A 20,219-nucleotide genomic window follows, 5' to 3' on the forward strand; every position below is an offset into this window, starting at 1 on the left:
CAGCTAAAAAGTAATAAAGCCTTGCTAGGTACCTGGTTAGAGTAATCCTCTAGCTTCTGAACCAAACTGTCCCACCTCTGAGTTAGTTCTTCTTGATCCTGATCAATTTTACTGGATGCTCTGTCGTTTTCAAGGATCTGGGCCACATCCTGACCCAGCTCATTCAGCTGGTTTAGTGTTTGCCGTTTCATACCCATGTCCTCTTTCAAAATCTGAAGTTAAAAGAAAACATTGAAGACAACATCAAGTGTTCTGCCACCCCTTCGCTTTTAATCCCTTGGGGAGAAAAAAAAAAAAAGTACTACCTCAGCCAGATGCATCATAGGTTTCAAAACAGTTCCCTTGTGTAACAAGGCACTAACAGACAATCTTAAAAGAGCACATCCTTGAAACAGCTCCTAGAGCAATCAGCAGTATCTCTCGAGTAACAGTTACAAATGATCGGTTCAGGAACAAGATGCACTAATGTATTTTTAAAAAAAAAAAAAAAAAAGCACACCACACACACCCCACCACCACAAACCCACCCTTTGGAAAACACAGCTGACTGGTGGCCTGCAATAAACTCAAAACCTTGTGGAAAAACCCAGGATAGCTGTTTCAAAGCTTGGCACACCAACCTGGAATGGCCACAGAGTAAGTTGTACACATTTTTTAAGTCCAAGTGAAAGAATCTGGCAAGGAGGGAATACCGGCCTGGCGTCCAAAGTATCATGCATTCACAGCTCCTATTGGGGCCAAACTGGTAATTTGCCATTCATTTAGTCTATGAGATTTGACAGGATAGAGCAGGATAACAATACTCACTGCTAGTTTTCGAACATTCACACTCAGGTCTGTTTGATCTTTGAAGTTGCTTGTCTGGACTTTACTCAAAGCCTCTTCTTTCTCAGTTAACCAAGCTTTCAGTAAGCACTGCAGGTCATAAGAAAAACAGCACCAAAAAATACCAAGTTTGTCAAACAGCTATTGACAATTCCTACTTTAAGATCTCTGCATTCAAAGCACAGTTCTGCAGTCTTTATATGCAGGAATTTCAGCTGGCATTAACAAAAATAGTACATAAAATGGGACAAAAATATCAGACCAGAGAACTACACAATACTTCCCAACAATTTCAACAAAACCATTTCTCAATATATCTGAGCGCACCCCCCAAAAAGTAATTTGCAGCAACCAGATATCCATCATAAAGCTGATGTAGGACTTACAAATTATATTAGAATTAAATATATCAAAATGGTATGTACGCTTTCTTCCATTCTCCACCCTTCTTCCTCTGTGATTCAAAACCAGTCATTACAAACATTTTCTCACAGAAGCTACATCACTGATAATTCAGAGCTTTTAGTCCAGGGAGTCAGCCAAAGGCTCAGATATTAATTAGTCACCTCCCTGTTTACTGTATCTACTTCCAGTTGCAAAATAACTTCAGCAAATACAACCTCAATAACTGCTAAAACCTGGAGTGGTCTGCTCTGGATAGCACTAACTCAGGGATCTTGAACTTTTTCCACTTTTTTTTCTAGGAAATCTCTCCCGGGTCTCACTTCTCCTCATTCACATAGCACTCTTCTAGAAACTCCGACAATAACTGGCATCAAGAATCAGGAATGTTTTCATACATTTTATATTATATTTTGCAACACATTGCTGCAGCTGCATAGCCACCTCCATAGACTAGAATACCCAGTTCTTCACCAAGTTCAGTTGCTTAGCCACTAGCACGCTGCTACTCCTCTGTGTTTAAAAAAAAAATAAATAAAACAATACAGCAAGGCAGGCCTTTTTGTTCTTTGAACAACCCAATTTACAGCAGCCACTAGGCTCCTTAGTCTAGCTGTATATTTTTGGCATTGTCCCAGAACTCACTACAGCAACTTCTGGGCCAAAGGGCTAAGGTAGTTTACATTGCCAATGTAAACCAATATGCAGAATATACAGACAGCAAATATGATGGTAGTGGAAATGCCATAAGGCTGTGAAAAACAAAACTATAATACCACATACTCTCTGGAAAAATCATGCTGTCATCCCAGCCAACATATTTTATGCATAAGAGGAGCTTAAAAACCCTTCAATGTATTCAATTCATTTCTGCTAAATCAGCAAAGGCAACTCTCTCCAGAAAACTGAAACATAATTATCACGGTGCTAAGAAATATCTGGCACCGATTGAAGAATTTGTTTCCTGAGTGGTAAGAATTGTGTTGACTTGGCAATGTGGTTTCCAAAAATTTCTAGGCAGACACGAAAAGGCTGATGCGTCGCTGTTGCTCATCTCTCCATCTGGTTGGGCAAAATGGAAAAATTATAGTACCTAAATGTTTTAATTACTTTTGTGTTAACAACGTGTTTGTATTAAAGTTTTTAATTAGTTTCAAATTTTAATTTTTGTAGGTTCTTCACAGTTCTGGAGGACAGAGAAATGCAATTCAAACCTGCTAGTAATAAATGCATTGTTTAGAGTTGAACAAAGTACGCAAACATAGACTGATGTAAACCACCTAAAATAAACTTCTACATCCTAATTACTTGCTGTCTGACATTCTACATTAAATACACACCGATTTTTTTCATTTTTACAGAGCAACACAATTACATACAAATTTTAAAAAGCTGAAAGCAAAGAAATGCCAACAGAAGATGACATCTTAACAGTTTTGTAATAATCAATGAGTGGTCACTTCTCTCCAGGCAAATAAGGGTGGAAGAGAACAGAAACATGTTTACATAAGGTCATCAAAACAGAGAGCACTTGGAGTCTGTACCTTGATATAGAGAGAGAGGATTTTTGAGGAACCCTTACTTCTCAACTCAAAGACTTATCTTGCCCAAGACTTGTCAGATAATGTAAGCACACAATTTTCTGTATGTACTTATACGCCATCACAGTATTTTAAAGAAATACGTATAAATAGATAGTTAGCATTGGATAAAACAGAATCTGAACCTTGGGTCAGATTAGCAAGGTCATATCAGCTGCAAATACAGCTTATCAATGTACTGCAAATAGATATAGGAGGGGCCAGGGAGAAACACATATACCATCCCAAAATATGTAGACAAAACATCTTGTCAAGGAAAGCAGGCTGTAACTGATAGCAACAGCTATATCAGCACTGTTCTACTTCTTTCAAATGTCTAAACAATCTGTGTGTACCGCAGAGTTTAAACAATAGCTTACCGTGATAAATACCATCATTTAAGAAAACAAAACAATTTAAGTAAAACCTTCAAAGGAAAAGCCATCAAATATTTTAAGCTGAAACACAAAACAAGCTCTAGCACTAAGCATACAAACCTAACACATGTACTTGTGTTACCATATTTTTCATGCCATCAGCTCATTCGTGTTTGAGCAGTATATTCCATATATATGCAAAATGTGCAATATCAAAGCAAGACAAAACTCACAATGCCATCTTCCACACAACTCAGTTGTTTGCCCAAACTCAGTAAAATGAGATGAGCTGCATGCTTCTCTATATTGACCAAACACTTCATGTTCCTGATCTTGAAAACAGCATCTAATGATTAGGTGTTTGCAAAATTGTGTATGTGTATCCATGTTGGAAGCACATACACCTTAATTAGGAAAATTTCTGTAATTACCAACCACTAAATAGGTAGTGATTCATTGTCATTTTGCTGTCACAGATATACCCACTTCACAGCCATTTTGCAAGCTACTTTGGAAATTATTTTGTAAGGAGTTATAAGCTTTCCTATTTAAACTTCAAAAAATATCTTCTCTTGCACTGCACAGCTACTCTACTCCTCAAGAAACACTGGGAACCCAAGCAACAACACAAAATCTAGTTTTCAAGGCTTTTTTTTTTTTTTTTTTTTCTGAGAGCTGTTAAACCCTACTAAGGGGTTTGGTTGGTTGGTTTTTACCTCCACAGACTTACGCTCTGGGTAACTGAAGAGCTACTAACCTGCTCTTCCAGCAGCTCTTGCCATAAAAGCTGAATTTCTTGTAACTTGACTCGTCGTTCCTCAGTCCAACGACAAACTGCTGTCCACCGCTCACCAAGCCTCTGCAAAAGCGGGGAACACTCATGAACGTTCCAAAGCCTCACAAGGAAACTCAAAAATCAGATACTCAAAAGTGTAATTTCTCCTTCAGAGTAACCTCTTTCTACATTACAGCTACCTGCTTGCCAGTAATTGCCATTGTTGCATTGCACAAAGCTGGAGGTTAAAACTTTCAAGAGCATTCAACTGTGGCCTTATCTCTGCTTTTGCTGAAGTCAGTGAGCTATTTGACTTCAAAAGGATTGAACAAAGTAGCATGAATTCTGTTTCAATAAATTCTGTTTCACACTCCCTATACTTCAGGTTACAGTCTAACTTCTGACAAAAATGGGAAAATACTTCACGCAATATTCCTTAGATAAATTCTGCTCATGTCTTCAAATATTTTTCCCATAAGATTTTAACTTCCTAATGAAAACTACTTCTGTGAAATCAGACTTGTACTGTGCACCTTCCCATTTTAATGAAACTGCTTAAAGGATATACTACAAAAGTGCCAAGGTCACTGGGAATGCAAATAACTTGACTCATCGGGAATTGAGTTTGAAAGTCAGCAAAGCACTTTCACAGGTTTTATTCTGAGCAAGTTTTATAATTCTTTATGTTAATATTGCTTCTAAAAATATTACTTTAAATTACTTTCCATGATAAATTGTCTCTACACACAAAAATATTGATTAACAATTATATGCAAAGGTTTTAAGTGCCTGCTACTACAATTAAAAAAAAGTGCTCTAACATTTTACCTGCAATTGTTCCTCCAGAATCACTGTTGCACTTTCCCCACTGCTTTCATCAACAATGACGACCATGTGTGTCAGGGAGTTTACCTTCACCTGTTCTGCCTCTAGGTCACTCTGCAGGCTCTAGAAGAACAAAGAGAGGTTACCAACTTCGAATACATTTGTTAATCTGCTATTTTGGCCACAGTGACTAACACAACTGCTGTGGCAAAGAACTTCAGATTCAACAGTTAAACACAGATTTTACCACTGGCAACCACTGCACAGTTTAAACAAATGTAAGCAAAAGACTGCCAGAAATTAACCCAAAACTGTTCTATTAAAATGTTAGAAAACAAGGAGGAGTGCTTTAAGCTGTATGCACCATACTTTACTAGAAGAATCCTATTACAACTGCACTGACTTTCTATATGTCTGCTGTTATAGGTAAGAAAGCTGAAGTGTTTCTATAAAAGCCATTATTGTTAATAAGCAAATATTGTAGGGCATGCCAAACAGCAAAATCACTAAAAACATTTGTCTTTTAATAGCTGACAATATAATTCTCATAAGTATCAACAGTGCTATAATCAATCATGTTGTTCAAAGACAACAGTTGAAAACCGCAGAAAGCATACAGCTCTGATTAGTTTGAAATAACCTGCAGATTTAAATATTCATACAACTCCTAGAAGAACAGATTCCGGAGTTAATGCCTACCTCCAAAATATCTCTGCAAGATCAATATGCCTTTACACTACTGTAAATATCACTTTTCATCTCAGAATAGCCTAAGCTACTCTGTGAACAATACATCTCAAACTCCAGAGATATTGAAGACAAAGGAAAGAACACAAATTTGGGACAAGAAATTACAAGGACCAAAAATACTCAGCAGTTCTTGCCCTGTGAGGTATGTCCCATGCTGGGAAGAAGGTCAAACCTCAGTACTGAGTACGAAAACCAAAGCTGCAACTATGACAAGTATAAAAAGGCCATCTTTCTCCTTCAAAAAAAACCCCACTGTAGACTAGAAAGGCTGAACTCCCATCTGGAAACTTAACTGAGAGACAAACCACTTCCAAAATGTTGTGCACATCAGAGAGCAGTGTCTATGGGATGTGATCCCTGTAAAAGCAGGGACTAGAATCAGTGACTTGGAAAGTCCTTCCTGACAGTTTTAACTCCTGCTTTATTTTAATCTGTAAGTCTCAAGCATGCTTCAGCAATGCCTGTCAGTCACTAAAGGCAAGTTTGTCTACAGTATATTTCATACTGTTCCTCACACCAACAATTTACCAGGAGAAGCCTCATTTCCTGCACAAAATGAAGAGAACACAATTTCCCCTACAGGTTTCATGTCCTACATGAAGTGAAGATAACAGTTTCTGCTATAGATATCTGTGCTCAAGTGTTCAGTTACAAAAGCACTTCCAGAAACTTCCAGTTCCCCTCTACCCCATCATCATCCCTTTCCAAACATCACATGCAGTCCTTCAGCACACAGCCATATCCGACTTCTGACATGATCAAGTTTCCCATCTAAGGAACCCACCAACATACACATTTTCCAAATACTTCTCCCATACGTGCTGCATAACAGACAAAAATGTTTACTTTATGTTCTTCCAGCTGTTTTTGAAGGGACTCCAAATCTTCTGCTAAGACCTGAGATTCCATCTTCTGAATGCGTTCTTCTGTGACTGTCAGCCAGTCGGACAGCTGCTGCAGCTGTTGTTTCTGGAGCTCCATCAGCATGTCATGCAGGCTGCAGGGGGAAGCACAAGCAGTGTTATTCCAGAAACAGTTTTCCCAAGGAAAAAGACTAAGTTCTAGTTCTTATACGAAAGAAGGAAGGCCATTCATAAACCAGTTAGCTACCATCAAATAAAATTTTCACCATTAAGATAAGGAATACAGTTAAGTATCCTTGTTTTTTTTCTCAACAAAAAGAAGTTAATGAATTATGCTATTTAAATCAGGGATTGTTTCTTGCAATAGAGATTTGCTGCTAACAGAGCCTCTGCTGAGAGCTGCAAAGTGTAGTTTCTCCCTTGATGTACAGCTTTTAGCTTGATAACCCACAGGTGGGAAAAAACTCTTCTAAGTGCTTTTTAGTTGTGTAAACACACATAGCTATCCACATCTACTGTATGCTTTATTGAGGAACTTAAAATACTGAAATATTAAAAACACATTTATGTAACTACTGCATGTAGATACTATATATTTAGTCTGGCATGTTTATGTAACATAACAGTCACTAAACACTTTTACATAAGAATCTGGAAAAACCCAGTTACATTCATTTCTTTCATTTCACCTTGGAAAGTATGAAGAAGATGGATTTCATGTCACAAACTGAAGAGTTGAATTTGAAAGAAATAATGTTACAAATGGATGCAAACCCACTCCTCCGAGATGCAGGAAGCACCGGCGGTTGGTCCTGCAGCTCCAGGAGAGGTTGTGCAGCGGGACTCACCGGGACTGCCTGTCCATGCTGTCCACCCGCAGCTCCTCCCAGCGGGAGTTCAGCAGCAGCATTTGCTCCTGGATCTCAAACTCCTCCTCGGGAGACAGATTTCCCTGGGCCACCAGCTGGTTCCCAGCCTGCAGGACACTGCCCACGCTGCTCTGGTGCGCTGTCAGTTCCATCATAAAAGCCTGGAAATTGAATAATCAGCCATGTCACTGTGATCTGTGAGCTCCTACAGGACTTTATGAACTTGTAAATGGTCTAATATTAATAAATTGTCACATTTGAAACAGTATTGCAAAATGAGCTGGCACCATCAAACTCATAAGCATGGCAGACCTGTTCCTCTCTCTGATAGAAGATTCTCCATGAGCTAGAAAAATTCTAGAGCCAGTAAAACAGAGCTAATTGGGGAAAAAAAAAATAAAAGCTGATCACCTCAGCGTAAAAGTTGTTTACAAGAAGACCACCTCTGAAAAATGCATCAAGAAAATAAAACAAACTTACCCATCACCAAGAGAACATAAAATAAGATCTGAAATACATTGTAGAATGGAACCCTACAAGTTAATAACATTAAAAATTCACATATTTACTATAAATCCAGAACACCTCTTCCTTTGGTTCACTACTTTAAAACTGTAGCACAGTAGGAAAAAAAAAATTTTTCAGATTGAATAGCATTCAGATTTTAAATTCAGTTGTATACAGTAAGCTGACACAGTACAAACCTAAACATCCAACATGATACTTGAAACTTTTACCAACACTAGAACACTTGTTCAGACTTGGAACAGAACCAAAACAAAATAATTTGGAAACAACAATAATTTGGAAGCAACAACATATGTTTCTGAAATAAACTATGCTAATCATGACCAGAAAACCACTGAATTAAATTGACATGATTATGAATTTCAGCATTGCCCTTGTTTAACAGAAAGTGACATAAGGCTGACCGGGCTTTTTAGTAGTTGGCAGCGGAGAAGCACAAATCAGCCAGGATCAGACTGTCTTTGTATTATAGACACCAATGAGCCAGCCACCAAAAGCTGATTAAAAAGAAAAAAAAAATTTTAAAAAATAAAGTTTCAAAGTGTGTTCCCCTGTAGGTTCTCCTAAAAAGATCTGTTTCACCTTCAAGAAGCTATTTTTTGTCAACAAAAAAAAACCCACATCAAAACCATCACATTCAGTTAGAGGTGCTTTTAATTTAGAAAAAGCAACAAGAAACAGAATGGCAGGTTTTGGATAAGGATGGAAGTTCTGCAGCTCACACACACAAAAAAAGAAAAACAACAAATGAGTTTAAGAGAAGCTTACTTCATGGGTGGAAAACTGCTCTTTGACTTCCTCAACATCACCAGATATTTCTTCCTGTTCCCGAAATGCATCCTCAGCTGACAGCAACCACGTAAGTACTTCTTCCAGAGCAACTTGGTAGCTATCCAAGTCCATATCCACCTCTGTCACTGTGCTGGGAGTCTCTGCTCTAGAACTGCCTTGCTCCTCTTCAAGTGCTACAGCCTACGCAACCAAGAGAAAAGCAATGTATTAGAAAGTGCACAGAAGATGCCTTCCTAAATGATACTTAAACCAGAACAACTAAGATCCCTTTCAAGTCTTCAAAAAATTTTAAACGTAATTGTTGGATACATTTTTAGTGAGAATGGCCACAGTCAGCACTAATGAACAACCACCACCACAATTCCTGCAGCAAACTCAGTTAAAGATATTGGGCCACTCTCTCCAGCTTGCCAAGACAATTGAGAAAGAGAAGCAGAAGAAAGAACCGTAATACAGATAGACCTTTATACCTCAACACACAGGATTTCGTACATTAATTGGAAAAGAAGAAAAAGAGGAAGATAGAACCACTGAAGTAAATCACAAAGAAGATGCTATGCTTTTTCATATTTTCCCGGTTGTTTTGCCCAAGATAAAAGGCATGTTCCAGAGATAACTGACAAGCCTGAAGATCAGCTAAAATTACAACTCAAGAAAAGCCAGGTAGACTTTGATGACAACTACCTGCTGCATGTTGAACTCTCCATCCTCACATTCCTGCTTGTATCTCCTTGGCAGGGTCTCCACTTCCCGGATGTCTTCCATGGTGACTTGCTTAGGAAGCACCTCAAACAAAGAGGTTAAATACATAATAATAGACTTTTTGTCTGGAAGCTGTACAGCAACATCTGCACCAAAAAAGATAAAATATGGGGAAAAATAAATGAGGAAGCGGCTTTTCTAAAGCATTACTTAGAATAAAGAATGAAGACTAGACTTTACATCTAGTGTAAATCACAGGTTCTTCAGGCTCACAGGTTCTTCTTTTAAGTAGTCTTTAGTAAGCTTTAAGTGAAAAGGCCAGGTTTGGCATACATTGAAAGCAGTACAAAGGAGAAAAAATTTAAAAAATTAGTTTTCTACATTTGGAAGTGAATTCACGTTAAAAGGCAAGATTATTATGAAGTAAAAGCCCAAACCTGAAGTTACTATGGAATAAAAAAACTGCGGAAAACTATTCTGGAGCATCTCCCAAACAGAAAAGCAGTTCAGGGTCAGTATCCCACATAAACTAACACTTCCATTCAGGCCTTATCTTCACTCTCCCCTCTCCCAGCGTTGGTCAGTTAATTTTCCTTACTTTTCATATGGAAAAGAGTTTCACTGATTCAGATTCACTTTTCTCTCAGTTTAGGAGCGCTACCCATTCAGTGACTTTTTTTTTTTTTTTTTTTTTTAAATACAAGGTGGTGCTTAAATCTATAACGTTTGAGAGCTTGTCGTACAGACTGAATCTTTGGAGGCTCACTTCAAAGCAGAGTGACAGCTCAGGATTTTACTAAGATGCCATAAAGGTTTCCTGTTCAGCATTCCCACATGGTTGGTGTCCACAGCACTGGCAGCTATTGCTACTCAGTGTATATATAAAGAAAAAAGATTACAAGCTCTTAAGCTCTCCCATTTCTACATAATGTTCTACTTCATCTGAAAAGTACAGACCCTTGTGGTAGAACTCCTACCTCAAATAAAACAAAGGCAGAGTACCAACTTCACCTTGGGTATACGGTCTCTGAGTAGTGAGTCAGCTGAACTTTAATGTTCAAGAAGCCAAAGCATACACACGCACAGACATACCCTTACTCTACAATTTACATTCTTTTAAACCAAAATTTAAGGGCTTGAAACCAAATATCTCTCAACAAAACTGCCAGAATTGGTATTCATAGTAAAGGACAACAGAAGGAATTTATTTCAGGAGACCTCAAAAAAGCTTCAAGTAAAACAACAACATCCCACCTTCAGGATCCAACAGTTTCTCAATTCCCAAGTGGTTCTTGGCTATGCTGAAAGCATGTTCCAGTCTCTCAACTGGGGACATCTTTATAACTTTATCCCAGCTGAAAAGCTCAGGTCTAAAAGTAAAGACAAAACAGGAAAGAAAGCAGTAAATTTTATCCGAAGAAAAATTCCATACCCTGCAGAATACGACATTATGGATATGAAGGTAGCTACCTAAGCTATACAAACATACACACAAAATAAAAACATAAGTGCATATACACAAATGCATAAATACAAAAATGTACTTTCTTTTTATTAAATGGAATCTGGCAATCACAAATCAATTAACTGACTGCATGTCCACAGCAACATCTACTTTCCACTCTATGTATTCTATACACACACTCACTGACTGCAACAGGAGGTTAAGTACTACTAACACAAACATAAATAAACTCTGTGTTTAAAATTTATTCCAGAACCAGTTTTCTTGAGCTTTTTCTTTCACAGCATTACTGTTACTACATGCTTTCTGCATCAGGCTCTGCTGGGTAGTCAAGAGTCACTCTGTTCCTGGAAAGCCTCATTCCAAACTTAAGATGTGGCTCAGTGACCCCAGACCATCACAGCCAGGAACAGCAGTGGTCTCCATCCCTGCTTGTTCACACTGCCCCACAGTTTTTTTTCCCCCCCAATAAAAGAAAACAAACAAACAAACAAACCACAAATGACATAAACAAACAAAAAAAACCCACCACACAAAACACACACAAACACACCACCACAACACACCACACATCACAAGAGCTCACGATAGACAGGATGTGAATCAGACCAAGGAGCTGATCGATTTGCAGTGCCAGCAGCCTTCATTTCACATTAGGCTTAACCAAATCTCCAGTTCCACAGCGCACCCAAAACAGACCAAGAGGTCTCAAGGGGAAAGAGCAGAGCACAGAGCTTGACACCAGGTCAGAAAACAGGGCCCCCTCCTAGTGATATCTGCACTGACAGGGCATGATCAGCCTTGTGCTGCAGCAGCACAGCTGTAGGACTGCAAAGCCATGAAAATACCTTTCATTCCTCTGTAATAGTGGCTTCTCTTTAAAACACTGCTATTGATTCTGTGCTTTATAGGACTTTGGGAGGAAGAGATAGGCTTGCCTTTCATTCTTTTAATACTTAATTCAGTGTAAATAGTCCTGAGAGTATCCTTTTAACATCTGTTGAGTCATTACACTTTGTGACACAGGAAGGCCATAAGTCAGCAGGGTCTGAGAAGGCAAAAAGCCACAGGGCAGGTGGGGTGAGCGGGAAACAGAGGTATACAAAGATCCTGATAGAAACAAGTGGAATACTGTACCTGCATGCAAGAAGGAACAAGGATAACCACATAGATTCACAAAAAACCTTAGCAGAGACTCTTACTTTGAAAAACACATTGCAATAAGCATATTGTATATCCACTACCTGCACACTGCCATAACACAAATTTCAATAAAATGCAATCTAGGTATTTACCTATGAGCAAGAAAATTGTACCAAGGGACAGAATTCAATTCAAAGAGGAACTAAGCTAATATTAGGAAATTAAAGAGACCAGTAAAGTAAAATGTTAAATGTCCAATTACCTCATATAATTTTATGAAGTACTGCAAAGTGTTACAAAGTTACTAGATATTATAGCCAGGAGGTAGCACTGCTAACAATAGCTGATACACACATAAAGAGAAAAGCAAGCTAGTAAACCTGTTAATAGGATCCACAAAAATTCTCCTATATTAAGTGTCATATTAAGCTAAATTTAAAAAGCAATATTGAAAATGCCCCTTAGGCAGGGAAGCACTACTGTCTGGGTACGCTAAATAGCTTTGTTGTCCTACTACTTTAGCAACCTGCCCAAATCCCCCTGATCCTTGCAAGTGCCTTTTAAAGCTTCTCTTTCAAAGCCAACTGAATTTAAACCCAGCTCAAATGTGGGGAAAATGGCACTTCCCTGGCTAAAGGACTGGTGCCCAGGGACAGCAAAGCTGAGTTTTGATGCATTGACAGCTGCCAGGCTCCCAGGAGGAGGAAATAAAAGGCTCAGACATCAGCAGAGCCAGGTAACTGAGAAATTTTATAAAGCCAGAGGAAAGTTCAGTTACACTGTTAAAGTTTTCAACAGGGGCTTTTGCTACTTAACACTGCTCTGAAAAGGGCAGAGCTCAGGGACTTCAAATCCCACAAAGCCCAAGCACACAATCACAACACATAAGGACAACAAAGAGCCTAAAGCAAATTTTGCTACCTCTCTCCTCTTGCTTAGCCCAGGTCACCTCAGTCTCACTTGTGTCTCAACGCTGGCGCTTTCTCCATCACAAAGCTTCACACATTCAGCAGCAGAGCTACGCAACTACAGGCAATTACGCTACTATGAACAGCACTGGTACAGCTCATACCATCCAGAGAAGGGACTTGGTACTACTTCTGATAAACTCCAGAAAGACCTTTGCTAGTATTGCTCTGCCTTTGCAGAACAATCCTACCAAACTTTCCGGAGGTATCAGTGTGGAGCAGGCGCTCCCCATGCATCCGTGCAGGCTGAACACGAGCCAGCTCTGGTCTACAAGGCCCATAGGTGTGTCAGGGCAGACCCATCCCAAAGCCAGCAACCCTGTGACAGAGCCTGTTATTTCAGTTGGCACAACCCAAATGCGCACTTAAGAGCAGAGAACGGCAGGCTCAAAGTGAACATATGCTGGCTATAAGTATTCTGGGTGTTTGTAAAGCATTCGCCATGACACATACCTGAGTGGCAAGGAGGCCTGTTTAAATTCTGGATGTTATCACACCATTACCATGTTAAAATGGTTATTTATGGTTAAGAACAGTCAGCCGTTGCAAAGCAATGAGCTGACTTCATTTAAAGTACACCAGATTAGAATGGATTGCCCAGAAGCAGATCACAAAGAAAACTGAGAAAAAAGAACTTGTATGCAGCTTTCATAGGAGTCTGTAATGATTATTTCTTTAGACTACCAAAGAGTTCTCCAAAAATCAGAAAGAACACAAAAGCTTCTGTGCAAAGAAGATTTAACAGCATTCCTTATAAAGTATAATGAACTAATGAATACGCTACAGACACCTGAAGTATTCTATTACCCTTTGATTCTTCTGCTCAACAGTTCTCCTGAAAGAGCTGCATACATTGCCTGTCAAGCAACATACATTCAAAATCCAAGAAAAGCTACAGAGACTTTCTTATTCCTTCACTTTGAAGCTTCTGTATCTTCCTATTAAAATTATATGGCAAACTCCAGCTGAAGAAACATTTCCCTTTGCAGAGGAGGGAGGGCAGGAGGAAGGTAGTACAAGGGAAGAAGGTGGTCAGCCCCTTGTAGAGACCCATTCAGCATATTTGCTGTATAATGCACATTAAGCGGCATGTAAATCCACTTCAATTAGCAAGTGTGCATGCATGTGAAGGAACTAAGAGTTACGCTGCTGCCTTGGCTCCATTCTTTGCAAGGCTTTGGCAATATCCCTCCACTGTTACTGTTACCACAAGAAAACAAAACACACACACTGAAAAAAAAAAAAAAAAAAAAAAAATCAACAAAACAGGCTAGAAGCTGTCAATTGCTAAAGCATGAAGACATGGGAAAAAAGCTACATAGTTCACTAGGTCTAAGACAAGCTGTTTGCTACTTACTTGTGTCTGTGGATTACAGCATTAAAGGCGAGTCCATCTGCCCAGCTTGTGGTGAAGTTCAGAACATTGACTTGACTGTAAGGTCTCGTGGACTGCCGAACCCAGCTCAGCAGGATCTTCTCACTGTTAGTCTGTTGCAAATCTGACATGATGTTCTTCATGACATCCTTCACCTGCAAGACAGCAGCAACTACACCTTACAGACATGTTCTCCACTTTTCCTACTTACAAAGCCTTTGAACTAAGTTATTTCAGAAATCATGAAAGGGTCTTTCCCGTGAAAACCTATGACAAACTCTAAATCCTCACATGAAATTTGATAATAGCAGTCTTCAGGCAATCTTTGCACTCTACTAATTACAAGAACCAGTAACGCTTCATGTAATAATGACACGTTACTCTTACATTACTATCCTCCTCTTTAGTTCTGCCTGTGCTCAGTGTGGGGTATAACAGTTCTCATTGCCCTGTGCTGCAGTTCCACCAGTAAGCAAACCCCAAAAATGCAGCTTGAATGGGTTTTCTGCAAGAAGAGGCTATCTGCTAAGCCAACAAAAGCAGTTTGCTGTTTGGGTACTATGCGTAAGCATCCGCCAAAGTCCCTCCTAGTGAATTCAATGATCCTCCCAGGTACCTGGATAAACCAGGAGCAATTCAACCTATGAGACTGAGAAACAAACATACAGGGCAGTACACAAGACGCAAACCCAACACAGCTACCTAGATAGTAAAAAAATACTACCTGCTAACGAAAATGCATAAAAGCCTTGAGGAAGGAATATAAATACAATGCTTCAGCCTGAAAAGCCTCTCTGCAATTAACACTAGCAGGAACTAAACTGCGAGACCGAGTACAACTGAGCACACACAAGAATACATGTTGCAGGGGGCAACCAATAGACAGCAATCAGAAACCAAACACTGGCCTGCCTTTATTTACCAGCCCAAAATAGAAGCAGTATTTTCCGTCACCAAAACCCCAGGAAGATTTGTGAGAATCCCCACAGATCGACACATATGATTCCTGGAAAAAGGGAGGGATTTCTCAGCAGCCTCTCACCTGCCAGTGCAAGATAATGCTCCACAGCAGCCCCAGTGTCAGCTTGTGATTTCCATCAACGATGTCGGTTCCTCCAATATTCACTAGCTCCACCTGGAGAGGTTGGATCAGCTCTATATTAAACACTTATCACAGCTTCAAGTTGCATCCCCACCCCATATTCCTGGCTGTCCAGCCACATATTATCAAGTGCTCTGAAATAAAAAGTAATTAGAAAGAGAGAACTAGGGATGACTGTACTGTCTTATCTGAGTTTGTCATGACAACTGCTTAAACAACACAACAAAAGATGGCACCAAAGAAGATACTCTACTGGAAGAGTTTTATCCTCTCCTCTAATATAGAGATGCATACTATCAGTTAAAACTGACCAGTAGAAATGCAAACATGAAGGATCTGATATTAAAAAAAAAAAAAAATTAAACGGTCATGCTGCTGGACACACTCAGAGATATTACAGGTCCATGAAAACTCTAATTAATAGGTTTGTTCTTCACATGAACCAGCATCCAAATAGAACAACTTATACAAAGAGACCAAAAACTCAAGGAAAAAATAAAATTTACAAGTTTCCTATATACATGAGACCCCATACAGACTCAGTGAGGCTTTAATTGAAATCATTAAAAAGATAAGGACACAAAAAGAGAGGCAAAGAGATTATTTCAGAAAGCAAGAGGGCAGGAGAGGCTACCTGCTCCTGCATCAAGTATTCCACCCTCAGAAGAGGCAAAGCTTAGGGTACGCTACCAGATACTCACTTGGTGCTACCTTAGAGTCTGAACTGAATTGGGGCATCAAGTCTTCATTCAGTCAACACAGAGAAAGTGCCACAAATTCTGAACCACCTTCTGGAGGGAACCAACAGCAGGACGCTGCATTAGTCACCACCATGCCTATGGAAATTGGGCTAGGAACAGCTGCCTATGGCAGAGGAGACAAAGACCTCCCTGTGTGTATGTACACATGTAGCTGCAACACATTCCCACACAGGGCAGATGGTTGGGCTTCATTCTTGTAAATAACCTGAGCCAGGAGCAGCCTCCAGCCCCAGGGGCAGGTGGCACAGGGAATTTCACCTCCATGGGGAAGCTTTTCCCCACTTTCTCACCCTGCTCCAAAACAGTGGCATCCACGGTGCCTACCAGAAACACCTCCCAGCTTACACTGACTCTGAGAACTGTATCTGAGCATTGTTAGGGATCAGAGCTGGTCACAGAGACAAAACCTGCACCATAGAGCTGGCTAGCAATTAAACTATATGGACAGTCACAGGGCAGTAATGCAGCCCAGGCTCTGGCTGTCAGTGGGCATAGCCTACAATGGCAGAATAGACAAGAACAAACCTGCTTCTTCTTTTTTTAGGCTACTACTAATATAAAAAAATCTAATGGTATTCCATGAATATTTTTGCTCTTATCACACAATCATGAATAGTTTTAATTCTGCTAAATGTTCTTATAACCTCATTGCTTTCAGATATCATCTTGACAATTTTCAGCTCCCCATAGGTCTCTTGGTTAGGAGAATCATATCAAAACTGTTTTGCAAAATTAACATGGAACCACAAAATTACACTTCAAAGTACTAAGGAAGCTTGTGGATTTGTGGATTGTCATCTCCCAGTTTTTACAGCAGCTGCAACAGAATCTTACAGCAATACTCTTTGCAAATACTGGGCATATATTCTAAGATAATTGTAAATTAAGTAGGAAAAAACACGCCAAAAGAATCACCAGTGTGGATCATTAAACAATGCACTGGAAAGCACTCTATAACACAAGGAGTAAAGAGTAAGACTAAAGGTCAAGGGCAGAAAAATAAAACAATTACATTGCAAGAGCTTTTTTCACCTGTAACAGAAGAAAAACTCTCCTGAGAATGGGTAACAAACACTCACTTCACATTTTCTAATTGCACATCAATAATAATAATAAATAATATATTTGTCTTGCCACCTACACTACACATAAAGGAAAATACTCCACATGGTCATTTTTGTATTTTAACGATTCTGAATTAAACCAATGCTTTGCAGGATGCAACCAGCAATCCACTGCGATGGTGAGTTGAATGAGACTTAAGTGAAGATAATCAATAAAGGAAAGTTGGCAGCAGACAGTACTACTGGCAGTGGACAGATATTGACTACGTGGAATGAGTTCCAGGGGATTTTTTAAATTAGTATTTTTTAAACTTGGTCCACAAATCAAAAAAAGGTGAAATTCATTACTTAGAACCATTCTGCTCATCAGAAGGATGAAGTTCACAGGATCACTTGAACATCTACACCCTAAGTATGTCTGATCCTTGCAATATATATTTAAACACTTATAAATTATTTTGCAAACTATTAATATTGTACAGCCTACAAACTCTCATGCAACAGAACGCAACTGCTTCTCAGTGGATGCTTTTTCCCCTCATCTTAACAAAAACACACTTTCTAACAAAGTTAAGCGGTAGGTATAAATCATATACATGACCTTAACAACCTTCAGCTAACACCAGCTGTTCACTTCTAGAAACCCAGACCCTGTCATCTTAAGGAAGAACTAATTAATTATTGTAATTTAATATTATTTAATTTATTATCTTCATAAAATAAATCAATTTCAAGGTGGAAAGACTCATTACTTATCCTTAGAAAAAAAAGTTAATATTTACAGTATGTCAAAGAAGACAGACAACCCACCACTAACTTGGGCTACTACCTAGAAATATGACACTAGTCCACCAACATGGAAGGGAAATTGCAGTATTGTACAGTATGTTCATATCACTCTTCAACCAGCATTTTACACAAATATGTTGGTGCCTTTTTGCATTGGATGAATTTTATTGCCAGAATGTTCTCATTATTTTAGTGCCCTGACATTCACAAATAGAAATTCTAACTATGGAGAGTATGCTTTTCAGGAATTGTTCTTCAGGGGAAAAATAAAATCACGTCATTACTGGCTTCTAGGTAGTAAAAACAAAAACAAAATAAAACAATTACTATTCTCATATTTTTAAAGGAGGATTTGTGTAATTTTGTTTGTTCTTCTGATCAGTTACCAAAGATCCAAATTACAAATACTCAGTACAGTTTTGACACAGAGCTGACAGATGTCAATGGAAAGATCCTCCTGGATTTTGAGAGTAGAACACAAAAAGCACAGAGGCATAAAACCTGCCATACCCTTATGGATTTTTGCACAAGTTACACATCATCACTGGAAATTAGTTTTTTCTTCTGCCAGGTTGATAAACTATGCATAGCAGAGCTTAAAGTTATCTTTGTTTTGAGACCCAAACACATCACCAAAACACAATTTAGTTAATACAATTAAGTTAGCATTTTAAGATTTCACAAAATTGTGAAATTCTACATCAGACACTGACATTCTACACTAGACAAGGAAAACTGAAAACATTTGAGAACATCTCACCAAATTCTCATTTTAGGTACCAAAAATCTTTATTCTCTGCATTTTGAACTCATTTACAAACAGGAGTAAATAAAAGAGGCTATCAAAAAGTTGTGGAAAAACATGCTCACATTGTTCTGATGCAAGACTTGCAGTACTCTGTTGACGTTATTTAAGGCATGTACTCGTGTGGAACCTCGTTCTTTAGGCTGAAAATAAAAAGTTACAATCTGTTCATATTGGAATTAACTTGACTAACGAAACAAAATAAATGATAGGGCACACAACAGGAAATATGTCTTAATTTTCTCTAGTTTTTTTTAAGTAGGAATAAAAACCAAACAAGAACATCCACAACAATTTCAAAATGAAAACTGGTCAGAACATTATTCCTCAATCCAAGGCACACAAGCCTTGGATTCAAAACGTCATCTTCGGTAAGACCAGAATTTTTATTCCCAGCATCTGCAGAATTATAAACTGGCAAAGCAACAGCAAAGTGGGAGTTCCTGGGGAAAATCTGAGAGTTTTGAACGTTTGCCAGAGTAGTTGAAATTTTTTGGCTCCCAACAAGGAACAAGCAGCAATTTGTTTTTCTGGCACCAAAAGCCTGCTAAATCTTTGCACACTGGAAAGAAGTTACGCTTCCTGACTTTGCCTTCCTTTTAATATCGGGGGGAGGGCAGTAATAAACACTACAACTCTTGACAATACCTGCTACTCCATTTGCTTTTAATAACCACAATTTAACTCCTGTGACAGAACATGATCATACTGCATGAGCAAGGAGCTGAACTTGGAACATGGTAATCAAGAGAATTAGAAACCAAAAAACTATTGTCTTCAGTATACTTCAAATCAGACCACAAATCATTGGAAGTACTAGTGAAGTGCGTCTGACAAGCTTGCAAAGTGAAATTTTAAATGGCTGAAGGTTCTCTGTAAGGTCAATAAACGAATTTCAAACTTATGGTAAGTAGCAAAATCAAGAATTTAATCCCAAGTGATGGCACGGGTTTTACCTGTTACATGCCTCATGTAACTTCCTGAAGAGGCATCAGTGTTAGCAGGGGAAGAGTTTTCAGCCACATGCACATTTTCCTCAAGAAGACTTAAGTAGTTTTCAGCCCTTTCCTATCTGTAGATCACAAAGGATTTTTCAATGGAGATGCAGATTTTTTGTACTGCCTACTAGCCATTGTCTTTTTTCTTCCTATTTTTTTAAGGGATCTTTCATGACCTTATTAGAAAAAGGCTACAGTTATCTTGCTAAAGGATGCTTTTCCAGATCATCCAGATGCAGACCTCTAAAAGATCTCTATTAAAAATATACACCATGTGAATAACACCACTCGTTTTACATACTTTGCTAAACAGTATGGTAACCTTCAAGAGAAGGTCACACAGCTAACTTCAGCCTGACCTTTTATCCCGTAAGTGGAGTTCATGGGAATTTCACTGGAAATGTAGAGAGCAAGCACACATTACAAGCAAAATAGGTTTTAAAATAAAATTTAAAAAAACC

General features: G+C 38.8%; 1 protein-coding gene across 5 annotated transcripts in view; it reads right to left on the reverse strand.

Moving 5' to 3' along the window:
- The window catches only part of UTRN (utrophin), a 378,237-nt gene that overhangs the window by 281,007 nt on the left and 77,011 nt on the right, over positions 1–20,219 (reverse strand). For all 5 annotated transcript variants that reach the window (XM_065631423.1, XM_065631424.1, XM_065631422.1 and 2 more), the window contains 12 exons: positions 18,826–18,903; positions 15,282–15,374; positions 14,222–14,394; positions 10,543–10,658; positions 9,271–9,434; positions 8,563–8,766; positions 7,246–7,427; positions 6,381–6,531; positions 4,788–4,907; positions 3,942–4,043; positions 808–915; positions 33–212 (listed from right to left, as the gene is read on the reverse strand). In XM_065631423.1, coding sequence (XP_065487495.1) covers positions 33–212; positions 808–915; positions 3,942–4,043; positions 4,788–4,907; positions 6,381–6,531; positions 7,246–7,427; positions 8,563–8,766; positions 9,271–9,434; positions 10,543–10,658; positions 14,222–14,394; positions 15,282–15,374; positions 18,826–18,903 — 1,671 coding nt within the window. The remainder of the gene's footprint in view (positions 1–32; positions 213–807; positions 916–3,941; positions 4,044–4,787; positions 4,908–6,380; positions 6,532–7,245; positions 7,428–8,562; positions 8,767–9,270; positions 9,435–10,542; positions 10,659–14,221; positions 14,395–15,281; positions 15,375–18,825; positions 18,904–20,219) is intronic.

This window comes from Caloenas nicobarica, chromosome 3, assembly GCF_036013445.1.
Source record: "Caloenas nicobarica isolate bCalNic1 chromosome 3, bCalNic1.hap1, whole genome shotgun sequence".
Classification (NCBI taxonomy): Eukaryota; Metazoa; Chordata; class Aves; order Columbiformes; family Columbidae; genus Caloenas; species Caloenas nicobarica.